We start from the raw sequence: 13,433 nt of genomic DNA, 5'->3' as shown, positions 1-13,433 counted from the left end.
TTGTTTTCCACAAGCTCCCCAATCAGTGAGAGTCTAAGTTGTAGAACGTTATGTACTTTTTTGTGCTCTGAAGGTAGAATGTGCAGGTTTTTTCTTAGACAGGATGGATGAAATATAGAAGTCTACATAAAAAGGAAGCAGAAAGGCAGGAAGCACATGGTTGAACATTTCACATTTCTGCTTCATCACAATACTTTTTTTCTGCAACTCTTCATGTGTTCAATTGTTTTTAACACAGGTCTACACAGCACCAGCTACAAGGCAAGATGGGTCATGTCAAAAGTCAAACTGGATAACTGAGGCCCCGGAGTAGCTAAATTAACCAGGCCGAGGGTCCATCAATTTTTTTTATGTGCCAATTCTTTATACAACTATTAAACCTTGATATCATGTCTACTATGTAAACACATTTATTTAGGTCAAGAACAGAAGAGATGAAGCAATTATCTGTATAATTCAGAAAAAATCTTCCCTAGAAAGTTAAAGAGTACACATGGAGCTTGATTTGGCCGATTTTGAACCTATATGCTTTATCTTTATTATAATTTATCCCACTCACCCGTATAAACCTCATACTAACATGTAAAGTGAACTGACAATCTGGGAAAAAAAAGGTAGGTAAAGTATGTTCAACATATAGACAGGATCCAGTGAATACAGGTCACAGAACAAAATGATGAACTGCAGTGTATTTGTCCAAATTATACCGTCAATTTTTCCCACTTTCCTTTTTACTTAGCCTGGGAAAACACTGTGAGAATCTCCAAAAACAATCTTTGATACCCAGATTTTGTCCACTGCTGGATGCCTAGTATTTTCTTTTGAGAACTGGCATTCCCTTTTTTTTCAATCTTATGAAAAAATTGCACTTTTCTACCCCTTTGGCCTTGATTTTCAATGACTTCTTTTTTGTACACACAAGTATGAATTTCTACTCCCGAAGTGTGACAGGTATATTGGCCTTTTCTAAAAGAAATGAAAAAAAGTTAAAATATTGAGAGTTTAAATACTTTTTCACAGAAATAAACTATTCAATTTTAAAGGTAGAGAGAGAGAGAGAAACATTTTATTCTTTCTATCATGAACATCATCAGTCAACCAAGCTTCACATTTTGGGTAAAAATTTTTTAAGTATGAATTGTTTCAGAACCTATTTTATTAAAAAAAAAAAAAAAGGAAGAACAGGTGTATTTTGGCAGAGAAGTAAAATATAAAATATGCAAAATTTGTTTTAAAATTGGCATACAAAATTTTAAAACACAGTACAATTATATAAAAATACAGCACAGCCAACGGCCTGTAAATTTCCTTTGGCATTTCATTTGGTAGAGTTAAACAGAAAAACCTTTCTAAAAAAAAATTAGCTATCAACACAGTACATAAGTTAGATTGTATATGTTGAAAGAACTTTTCCTTGAGTTTCCAAAATCCTTTTCTTACATGATAACCCACATAAAGCATGACTAGTGAGGTATATAGGGCAAAACACTTAGGCAGATGTACAATAAGGAAAAAGTGCATAATCAAAGAATTCTTCCCATTTTCATAGAAATATCAGGTTAAATCTGAGTTCTTCTTGATGTATCATTTTACTTTGGCAGAATTAAAATAAACCCATACAAATGTCTTTGTTCAAGTCCCAGCAGCAGTGATATGTCTCCTTTGGTGGCATTATCTGATGCCACAATACCGCACAGTCTCTAGAGGAACTAAGGTTTTGTGTGTGTCTGCATCTGTAACTGCAAACATCAAACGTAAGATCATACGTCAAGCACCATGTCATACTGTTGTCCCTTCTTCCGCCTGCCACATTTATTGATGAGAACCACATACAGTGTCAAAAGCATGACCCAATAGCATGCATACAGCAACGTTCCAACAATTAAAACTGTCTGTTTGGATTCCGAGAATGGCTTTTTAGATTCCTTATAAATGGTGAAAATCACACCACCCAGGAGGATTGTAAACCAAACTGATACTGGAATGAGTCCTATGAAATTAACAACAATGGTTTTCCTTCCAGATGTGCCCCACCCAGCTTTGTTTATCGTTGCAATTGCAAACATCTTGGCAGGAAGTAAACTTGACATGTATAACACTGAGTAGAGGGACATGAAGACCATGACGATATTTCCTCTAAGGCAGCTGGCAAAAGATGATTTTATGAGACCCACTAACTGGACAGTTAACAAGAAGAGGAGGATGTTCCAAATTTTACCCCTGTAGAAAAGCTGGATTACTGTGGCAATGAGAAAGAAAGGGAAGAACCCAGTGATGACTGCTTCATAGGTCATCCACAAGTGATGTTTATGAAACCACATGGCATTGTACAGCCACTCTCGGAAGTAGGACTTGCTCCAACGGGTCTGCTGGTTTAACCATCTGAGATATTCTATAGGTGTTTCAGTAAGGCACTTGGATCGAGCTGTGTATTTTGTTGCATAGCCCAGACTCAGCACTCGGTTCGTTAGATGTCTGTCATCTCCAAAACTACACTGGCTGCCCATAAATTCTTGATTGTACCAGTCTTCCACAAATTCATGCAATAAGGAGTTTCTGTACATTCCCAGAGGTCCACTAATGCACTGGACACATCCAAAATAAGACTGACAGGCCCTTTCTATGTTAAAAGCCATCCAGTATCTCACACTGCTTAGGAAAGATATCCAGGAATCATACTTGTTTAAAATCTGCAAGAAAAATAAAAGTAAAAATAATTAAATAAAGGTAAGCCCCAGCTAAAAATTCCAGCAAAATCTGCACCATTGTGAGGTTACTACCTAGAGTAATGTTTGTTGTTTTTGATGTTGTTTTTTAATAAATTTATTTATTTATTTATGGCTGCATTGGGTCTTCGTTGCTGTGCGTGGGTTCTCATTGCGGTGGCTTCTGTTGTTGCGGAGCACGGGCTCTAGGCACACAGGCTTCAGTAGCTGTGGTTCGAAGGGTCTAGGGCACAGGCTCAGTAGTTGTGGTGCACAGGCTTAGTTGCTCCATGGAATGTGGGATCTTCCCGGACCAGGGATCGAACCCGTGTCTCCTGCATTGGCAGGTGGATTCTTAACCACTGCGCCACCAGGGAAGCCCATGTTTGTTTTTTTTATCCTTCTATTTAGCCTCTTTCCTTTTTTTAACACAATTTTACATTATTTTCTTTGATTCTATATACTATATTAATTTGATAAGTTGGGTGTATGTGTTGGGACTTCTTGACAATAATTTTTTTCTACTCCATCACTCTCTGTTCTCTTTTTTTATGTGTTTTGTTTCTTTTTCTTGTTATGTTATAAAATTGAGATTTTTTTCGGCTTTGGTTCTCAGCCCTTAAATTATTCTCCCACTGGCAGTCCAGTGGTTAAAGATTTCGCCTTCCAATGCAGGTTGCGGGGGGGTCCATCCCTGGTCGGGGAGCTGGGATCCCACCCACACGCCTCACGGCCAAAAAACCAAAGACATAAAACAGAAGCAATATTGCAGCAAATTCAAAAGAGACTTTAAAAAAATGGTCCACATCAAAAAATCTTTAAAAAAAAATTATTCTCCCACTTCCTTACTATCTAATATTTGAAAGGTTTTAAGTCCTATGCTCTTCTCTTTTCAACTCATCCAACTCTATTATTCTCCTTCCTCCCCAGTTTTAGCAATGCCAGTGATAAAAGGGTTTGCTCTGGCTTCACCCCAGATCTGGAATCCTGAAATAATGCTCTACACAAAGGCTATTAAAATTATTAGTTTTGGGGGGCAATATTTCTTAATTCTCTCCTCTGTCTCAATTTTATTCAGTTTTCATCTGGGTTTCACATGCTTCCTTTTTATCACCAGGGTATTTCTTTGTCCATCTAGTGCACTTTCTTTGCCTTCACTATTACCATGCATGTAAATATGGGTTATACAGCAACACAATACCTACATTTAAAGTCAAAATTCCACGTGCTTCTCACATCTTTGGCTAAAATCTAGTGCACTTTTGCAAAGAGCTCACTTTAATCTTCATATATTTTCACATATTTGTTTTCCCATTCCATAAATTTCAAATCACCTTCATTAATATTTGTTTCACTTATTGTTTCTCCATTGATAGCAAATAATGGGAAATAAATAATAATTGGAAAACTCACTTAATTGTTCCTTTGACTTTCTCTCTAGTGTAAATTTGAGATGCTATTTCTCTTTTTTTTCCTTTGTATTCCAATTTGGATTTTTGACCAACCATATATTGTTCAGCTTTTAAATACATAGTTATATGACATAGACTCCATCTCCTGCCATACCTCCATTTCTTAACCCTTGTACTAAATGAATTCCAACATCATTTTACCAGAACATTAAGTTGTGGCTCAAGAAGATATGGCAGAAATTATTACACATTTACATTATAGTTTATATAACTTATCAGCCACTACATACTTGTGTTATAACCCAGGATTAAGCAAAGCAATCATAAGTTACTTCAATTTAGACAGCAGAAGAGGTATAAAGTGGGTCCAAGGAACATTCTAGTATGTCTCTGGCACCAGAAACAATATCTGGCACAGATTTGGGTGTATAATAAACGTATGTTCAAAGAATCAGTGAGTGAGGGTACTACTAAAAGTGACTCATGCAAAAAGTGAGCTCATGTACCTGGACATCTCCCCCGACACCTCCAACCATGGGATCTTCTTCTAAAACTTTTACCATCTCCACAGATGAGGCAGGGTCAAGCATGGTGTCTGAATCACAAACCTGCAAAGAAGAAAGTAAGAAATAAGTTCAAGAAAAGAAGATGATGAGTGTACTCTGTGTAGTCAAAAGTGGGCATATATATTATGCCTTCAGCCTATCATCACAAGGCCTCAATAAGCGAGTAACACAGGGATGAGAGTTTGCTACATGATGGCCAACACAAAGAACCTGCAAACTCAATATTTAAGCTAATGACATGGCTGGATAGAACAGCTAAAGTGATGACCTAGGCATGTCATGTAGGGTGACCAGTTTTGTCTGGTTTGCCATGGATGTACGCAATTTTGGCAATGAAAGTCTCATGTCCCAGGTAACATCCTAGATTTCCAGGACTTGGAAAACATCTTGGGTTGGTCACCATAGATATCTCTTTTTTTAAAAAAATTGCCTTCCATAAGGCTTTTAGATATCTTATCCCTCAGGTCTGAATGATGATAGGAAACTCCTATGACAGTATTGAAAAAAAGGCATGTTTAACAGTGATTATTTTTCTCTATTTTAATATGGTGATTAAGACAGGAAAGCAGTTCTACTAAGGCTGGTTGTATAATTAATTCTGAAGCAAGATGTCCATTTGACCTGGGCTTAGCAGATGACATTCCATTAGAAAGGAAACTAGCCTGATGGTCAGTCCACCTTTTTATTTTAGAGTATCAAGTATTCGTCTAGCTCTTTGTATACAGAAGTAGATGTCAAATTATCTTAAGCTTTTCTAGAAGTGCTAATTATTATTCTTAAAAACAAACTTTATACAGGACGAAAAAACAATTTTGAAACCAAACCAACTACAACTTCAAGAAAATTATTAGGATTTGTCTATACCCATTAGCCGCTCCCAGAAATTTCTACTGGAGGCCAAAGGTACAGGGTTATAAATAGTACTTTTCTTCCCAAGCTGATTTATGAACTTACTGAATGAAACAGAAAAATACTTACTGAATGAAACAGAAAAATAAAGGAGAGGAGAAACCAAAATATGACATGTATACTCATAAAGCTGATATGGAGAATAGGGCTTATATCAATGGAGTAGCAGACTTTGTAACTATGTTCCCCAGAATTAGACTGATGTACCAATTCCAAATAGCATCTAAGTGGGACTAGTCTCCTCCTCAAGACAGTTAATGCCCCTTCGAAAGGGATGGCAGATGCCTGCTCCTTCATGGCGGCTCACTTCTAGAAGAAAGGGGGAAGAAGGAGCTAGGCTACCCCTTACTCCTCCCGTACTCACCAATCAGATTAAGTCACTTCTCTTAGGGAGATATTAGGTACGTTACACCTGTGGATGGAGCTTCTTCCACATGATCAAAGAAAATCAAAAGTAGGAAAAGAGCTGTCACCTCTCTATTCCTGGTTGATATTAATAAAATAGTATCCTTTTCTGGAAAATGCAGCCAGGCCCAAGTAGACATAAAGTGATGAAAATTGACATGTAATGAACCAGTTTCACATCCCCATCTAAGCAATAAATGATATGATTGGCAGAGACGGGAGTGTTATCTGCAATTCCACTGTTTTTCTATGTAGTCTGGCTACATTTATGAATTTAATCAAGATTTAGTCTCTTTATTTATATAAAAAGCAAGTATTTGTGCAGTTCTCAGAGCTGCTTCATAAAAATAGTCCGGATTTGATATACCAGTTTTGAATGAAAATAATATTTAGAAGCATGAACTCTGAGTTAAAGGGGATTTTATATGTCGGAGGAGTCCCTCACATACATAGCTAGGAAGTCTCAACATTTAAAAAAGAGTGCCTATCTTAATTTTATTAATAGTTTTTTTTCTGAAAAACATTAATATATATTAATAAAGAATGTTGGTGAAAAGAGCAATTCAAATGCATTATTGTAACATGACTTAAGGAGTATATAGGGTATCCAATTATTAAAAGTGAAATCATCACCTCTCTGGACTCAACTAATTATAACAATTTTAAAGTTAATTTCTGAATTTTGTATATTACTTTACCTATTTAGAAACAGGCATTTTCTAAATAACCTACTGTCCCATTTTTTTGGAGGGGGCATTCTATTTTGGTCTGCATGGTCTTACTTATTTTAGAGGAAAAAAATAGACAGCAGCTAGGCATTAGTATTCCATTAAAAAAATAGGATTTTTCTAATACTTCAGTTTATACTCAAGGGTCCCAAGCCTCACAAACCTAAGCAAATTCCTCCAATAGCGATATTTTGCTCTCTCATGCCTTGTCTGTCACTGTTTTGTATACGGCTATAAGCCTGGCAGGCCAGTAACTAGGGTAGTAGAAAGTGAAGGCATAATTTCAAAGCCACCTTTCCACCTCTCAGCATCCAGAGTTTATGGCCACACCCACCTCTATTGACTCAAGCTGGGAAAGGTAAAACCAGAAAGCTAAAATAAGACTAAAAACAACAGGAAGGGGGCAACCTAGAATTAATGTTCAAGTAACTCCGCCTGCTTGTAAGATAAGCAAGCCAAGGGAACTGCCTCTGTGAAATGACTAAACTTGAACCAAACTTCTGAGGTTCTGCATATCTAAATTGGCCCTGCCCCTCCCAGTTTCCAACAGCAAAGTGCCAGAAGTTCTCAGAGAGAGATTGTTCACATGGTGAGTTTAACTGTCAGAAGGGAAAGCTCTCAGAAATCTCCTGGGAGGGGTTTGTTATAGTGGGATCAAAGAGCTTTCTAAAGAAGTTCAATTTCTGGATGTTCTTTGGTGATAGAATGCCAACTAGAAAACCACCGTCGATGACAGTCTGTGAAAGCATGTATGTTCATGGATATAACAGTATTAATTTGTTTGTGTGTAAAGGGTATAACTCTAGCCCTTCTTAAAATCAGTCTAGTAAAAACAGGATTTCTAGCTGTCTCCTCACCAATTAATGAGAAGTGTGCGATTTCACGAATGTTGGCTGTTTAGCTCTGGGCTAGAAACTGTGGGAGAAATACACCAGTTCACAAGGAGCTTAACCTCACACTGGGAAAAACCACAGGACTGATTTGCACACAGGAAACAACTGGAGAACAAATCAAAATGTCTTTCTGTCCACGCTGAATGTATCACTGTAATTTGTTTAAACTACATGATCGCCAGTCATAAGATTTCTCACTAGGAGATATGGAAATGAGGCAAAGTCACCAAATTTTGACTAAAATGAGTGGAAAATGTCAAAACAAGAAGACGTTATTGGGAGGAACCAGCCACCTCAGTCTTAACCACAGAATCATCGGCTAAATTGCTTAAGACCATGGCTCCCTGTCCTTCACTGTTCTAGCCAAGAGACAGTGCCGCCGCTTTCTCCGTATCTAAAACAGGAGTTGGCGAACTAAGGTCTACGGACGAGTCTGCCTTCCCACCAATTTCTATATGGCCTGGGGGTTAAAAATAGCTTTTACCTTATTAAATAGCTGAAAAAAAATTGAAAAATAATTTTTTGTGATACATGGAAATTATATGAAATTCAAATTTCAGTGGCCATAAATAGAGTTTTATTGGAACCCAGTCATGCACATTCAGTTTCATATTATCTATGGCTGCTTTCACACTAAAACAGCAAAGTTGAATAGCTGCAACACAGACCATATAGCCCGCAAAGCTTAATGGTTTCTATCAGGCCTTTTACAAGCAAGTATGCCAACCCTGAGCCTAAAAGAATTGGTTGGGGAGCCGGGGGTGGGTCTCTTTCATAAAAAAACAAAGAACAAACTAAAAGAACAAGTTGAGATAAAGTATGTTCTAAGTCCCCATTTAACTCTACTAGAGGTTTTTACGATTGCCTCTATCTCCTATTCTTATAATAGGCCAAGATTTGACTATTACAACAAATCAAGAGGCTTACTACTTTTATGATCTTGAACAAACTGTTACCATCATCATGATACCAGAGTGACACACTGTATGTAAAAGTACTCGGTAAATTACAAAGGCTCACAGAAAAGTCATATATGCCATTAGTATAGGGTAATAATCTTTAATTGTTTATACATGCTAAGTAAACCCACTTATCACCATGAACAGGTGACTCAGTAAAGAGAATCACCAAAAGGAACATGAGAATGGATTACATATTAAGAATATCTTGGGCTTCCCTGGTGGCGCAGTGGTTGAGAGTCCGCCTGCCGATGCAGGGGACACGGGTTCGTGCCCCGGTCCGGGAAGATCCCACATGCCGCGGAGCGGCCGGGCCCGTGAGCCATGGCCGCTGAGCCTGCGCATCCGGAGCCTGTGCTCCGCAACGGGAGAGGCCACAACAGTGAGAGGCCCACGTACAGCAAAAAAAAAAAAAAAAAAAAGGAATATCTTATCACAATGAACAAGTTCAAATGTATCCAAAACACCTATAGATATATAAATTGCTATAAATGTGTTAAATAAGCTGTTAGACTGAAGTCCATTCCAACTTATCTCACTGATCTTAGTTAATCTACCTCACAACAATTTAAATCAAAATATCCTGTAGAAATATTGTTAGTTATTCTACCATATGTTTTTCAACTTCTAAGACCCAAGTCTAAAATGCTGAGTATCCATGTTTCACCTTTTTTTAAACATATTTCCTTTCAGACTGACTGGTGGATTCTCCACCTCTGCCTGCCCCGCACCACTTCAAAGGGCTCTGAGAGCTACACAGCAAGAGGAAGCCTTAACTATTCTGGCTGCCTTCGATGAGGAAACAGGCTGAAGATTAATCAAGACTCATTCTGTTGCTACTGCTTTCACCCTCTGCCTGCTTGTAAACCTCAATCCTTTCTTAATCTTGACCCTTCATCTTAACCTGAACACAGGGAGATGATTTATTTCAACCATGTTTGAAGTTTACTATTGGTCATGATCCCACTGCCCAGTTTCCCTTCCAAAACTTAACCACATAGTAAATGGAAAGTACCCCCTACCCCCTCTTTCCCCCAGGACATTCCCCCTAGTGAAAAGAAGTCAGCCAGAATTTTAAAATTCACCGATAGTTAGTTACTGGCAAACACAAGATGGTGCTAGCCCCCAGAACTCCTAACAGTACAATGCCAGAGTAAACACACTACTGAAAGGAAAAGAAAGCACTATGCAAAACCTTGGAATCAGACAGATCTGAGTCCCAATCCACAATTGACCAGTTATATTCCCTTGGACTAGCTTTGTAACCTTAAACTCCTTACCTCACCTTTCTAAGTCTCCATCTCTCAGGTGAAAAATATGGATATGCACATCCACCTCATAAGTTTGCTGTAATGGAGAATTAACTAGATAATGTATGTATAGCAGTTATAAGGGCTAGCTCATAGTAAATGCTCATTAAAAGGAAGACATATCTACTAAGAAGTGATCATCAAAACCAGAGGCACAAACTAAGAACACTAGTCCAATGAGGGAAGGGGTCCTTCTTACCTGTACTGTAAATAAACCATGACTCGCTCAGAGAGCAAAAACTAATGCCTTGTCCAATGCCCAACAAATTTAAATTAAACAAGCTGGATTATTGAGCAGGCAATATAAAAATCCTTAGATTGGGCTGACTACTAGGGAAAAAGATTAGAGAGCAGTTTATGGCAGACTGTGAGTGGCAAAAACAAAATCATAGGATGTAAGAATTTTAGGACTAAAAAGACCTTTTGAAATTAATCAGTGAGACCATTCCAGGAAAAAATAAATGCTCTCAAAGAAAAATACAGAAACTTTTTTGGGGGCGAGGGATGGGGGATAGGGAAGATGATTCTCTCGTAGTAATTTTGTTTATGGTATAAGACCTCAAATCTAGCCAATAAAAAGCCTCTAAATCATAAAAACCTCAACAATTTGGCCCTTATTTGTTGCTCTTTTTAAAAGGAATTGGGAAGATATATACCTTTCTTGTTAGAATGTGTTACCCAAATTGTTATAAAGTGACATTTGCCTTCACGCAACCTAGAATCTTTTTAAGACATTAAGGAGTCATTTGGTTTTTCTCTTTTCTTTTTCAGGAAGGCTTATACACAAGTAATAGTTGTAGGTGTAAAGCAAAGGTGACAAGCCAGCTGGAAAAATGAGAAACCAAATGTTGTCACCTCTAGGCTTAAGCCAGGAAACACCCTTATTCCAAATGGTTGGAAAGCACATAATGGTTGCCTTAAATCAGGGTTTACATTCAAGAACCCAACTTTGAGGGAAAGTGTAGATTAAAAATGAAAAGAAAATTCTAATGCTATACTCCCTTTTGTGTGGTTGCTGTTGTTTGTTGTTTTTGTTTGTTTGATCCCAATCTTGAAAAGCATACATATGTTGCTAGAAAGAAATTAAGACAGTCCTAAGTTAGAGTCTTTAGCTAAAAGTGATCTCAGAAATCATCTCTTCTACCAGTTGAGGCCCATAGCAAGTAAACAGTTAAATCAAGAATTCAGATTTCCCCATTCTTATTTCAATGTGCTCAATTTCATTCTCTAAGATGAAGTATACAAAGTCACATTAACATTCTCAACATGACCCTTCAGAAATTTTCAGAAAATAGGAACCAATCAAATGTTATACGCAGTCAATCCTCATTATGCACGGTAGTTATGTTCTACAAAGCTTCCATGAACAGTGAGTTAGCAAATACTAAAAAATTGCTTCTAGCGGACATATAGAGTTAGGTTCCTCGAAGTCTCTGGTCACGGCATCTTTGTCTAGTGATCAATACCTAACCTTGTTGTATCTGTACTTACTTGTTTATTTGTGTCACCTTATTTAATATGTATTATTGATTCATTAACATTGAACTCATGTCCAGCAGCATTGTAACTCATGCCTGAACAAAGTTCACCTAACAAACCTATTTTCTCCATAAGGCAATTATAGCCTTCTTGTGTTACTATCACTAGACAACATTTCAACACTACACTTGGGGACCATTTTAAACAGCTACATCAGCAACCAAAAGCACAAAAATGTGAAAAACATAATATTAAATAGACTAAAGAAGCTACTTGTTTACAGTATAAAAGGTAAAACAAAAAGGCAAAGCATAATCTTGTGTGACCTCAGCTGGGAACATGCACATCAGATGACTCACTTTTTTTTTGCCATTCTGCACATGTCTGCAAATGATCACAAAAGCACTGCAACTACTGATTTTCGGGTAATAAATACATTTTAGTCAGTAGGTTAACTTGGAAATACAGAATCCATGAATAATAAGGGTCAACTCTACTATTATGAATGATTTAGTCTTACTTTCCTTCTGCTCAAAGAATCTTGGATAGCTATGGTACTGCCAGATTAAATTAATAATAAAATTGCTTCCTATAATCTTCCCTTTTAGAAAATGTTCATACTTATTGTATAACTTTTACCTGGGAAATTCTTAATACACACATCAGACGATACTGCTTTTTTCCTTTGTTATATAGACTGGTGGCCACTTATGTGGAAATATCAATGTTCAGTGAAAAGAGATATAAATAAAGCAATTATCTAATCTAGATATCAAAAGACACTTTAAAAGTCTTCGATATTGTTAAGTAAAAAATACAGAAAAGTAAACATGATATAATCTCAAAATTGTTTTTAAAATAAGGAAAAATAGAAGAGTATATGCTGGAAAGTATTAAATTTGATAATCTATGTATGGGTCATGTATTCGCTTCAGATGATTTTTTTAAATTGAAGTATAGTTGATTTACTATGTTTCATGTATACAGCAAAGTGATTCAGTTATACATACATACATATCTATTCTTTTTCAGGTTCTTTGCCATTATAGATTATTACAAGATATTGAATATAGTTCCCTATGCTATACAGTAGCTCTTTATTATCTACTTTATAGATAGTAGTGTGTATCCGTTAATCCCAAATTCCTAATTTATCTTTCCCCTCTCTGCTGCAGATTATTTTAATTTTGCTCATTGCACTTTTCTACATCATTGAAAAAGTTTCTCCAGAAAATACTTTGATTCAAAATTAAGAAAATCTTCCTCATTCACCTCCTTATTTCTCATTCCCTGTATTTGATTTTCTCACTTTATTTTTCTTCTGCTGCTTTTCTATCTTATCTATCCCTGGAAGCAGCCACTAGCATCATAGATGAATTTCCTACCATGTTGGCTTCGTCTTAAACTAAAGCTTCCCTCCATGTTCTATGTCAGCATTTATTATTTGAGAGGCTACAAGGCTGAAAGAGTAATTACTATAGAAGACTAGAGATGAGAGAGGAGAGATATAAGAGGTGGTGATGGAGAAAGGCTTGCTCTGAAAGAAACCAGAGGGAGCCAACCCAGAAGGCTCAGGAGTGCAGGTAGAAAGGTTAACCTTGAGATAGGAGGTGAGGTGTGGTACCCTTGAGACTGTAAGCAGAAGAGAGTCAGATCTTGACGGCCTTCACAGCCTGTACTTTTGCTGTTCTCTTTTGTAGAAGGCAAGATCATCTGTTTGTAGTTAAGCAGGGAGGAGTTTGGGTAAGGCCCTAGGAGAGTGATGAAGATGTGCAATAACAGACGCGAGAGGAATAAGCAAGACATCTATTCAAGATCAAGTGAAAAGAGTGCTGACTAGTGCTGAGGATCCAGCTGCAACTGGAAACCAATCATTTTGGCCATCTCTCTGCACAGTTAAACAGTGTTCTCTAGCCAGGTTAGCAAGTATGAGCAGATGGTCCATTTCTTCCCCTAGCCCCCATTCTCTCTTGTGTATTAGCACCTGAATTTGGCTTCCTTCCATCCCTAACCAACTTGAACTCCACATTCAATCACTTGTAATATTCAGGAGCCAACATCCTCAAA

The 13,433-nt window shown here is 37.3% G+C and overlaps 1 protein-coding gene across 1 annotated transcript in view; it reads right to left on the bottom strand.

The window, feature by feature from the left end:
* Nucleotides 1–1,042: 1,042 nt before the first annotated feature.
* The window catches only part of HAS2 (hyaluronan synthase 2), a 28,385-nt gene continuing 15,994 nt past the window's right edge, over nucleotides 1,043–13,433 (bottom strand). Inside the window, exons 3-4 of the mRNA XM_082675125.1 lie at nucleotides 4,624–4,725; nucleotides 1,043–2,690 (exon numbers count right to left, since the gene is read on the bottom strand). Coding sequence (XP_082531251.1) covers nucleotides 1,761–2,690; nucleotides 4,624–4,725 — 1,032 coding nt within the window. The 3' untranslated portion in view covers nucleotides 1,043–1,760. The remainder of the gene's footprint in view (nucleotides 2,691–4,623; nucleotides 4,726–13,433) is intronic.

Source organism: Grampus griseus (assembly GCF_964374135.1).
Source record: "Grampus griseus genome assembly, chromosome: 17".
Taxonomy (NCBI): Eukaryota; Metazoa; Chordata; class Mammalia; order Artiodactyla; family Delphinidae; genus Grampus; species Grampus griseus.
The sequence above is the reverse complement of the archived record's forward strand: the minus strand, read 5'-3'. Positions and strand labels throughout refer to the sequence as shown.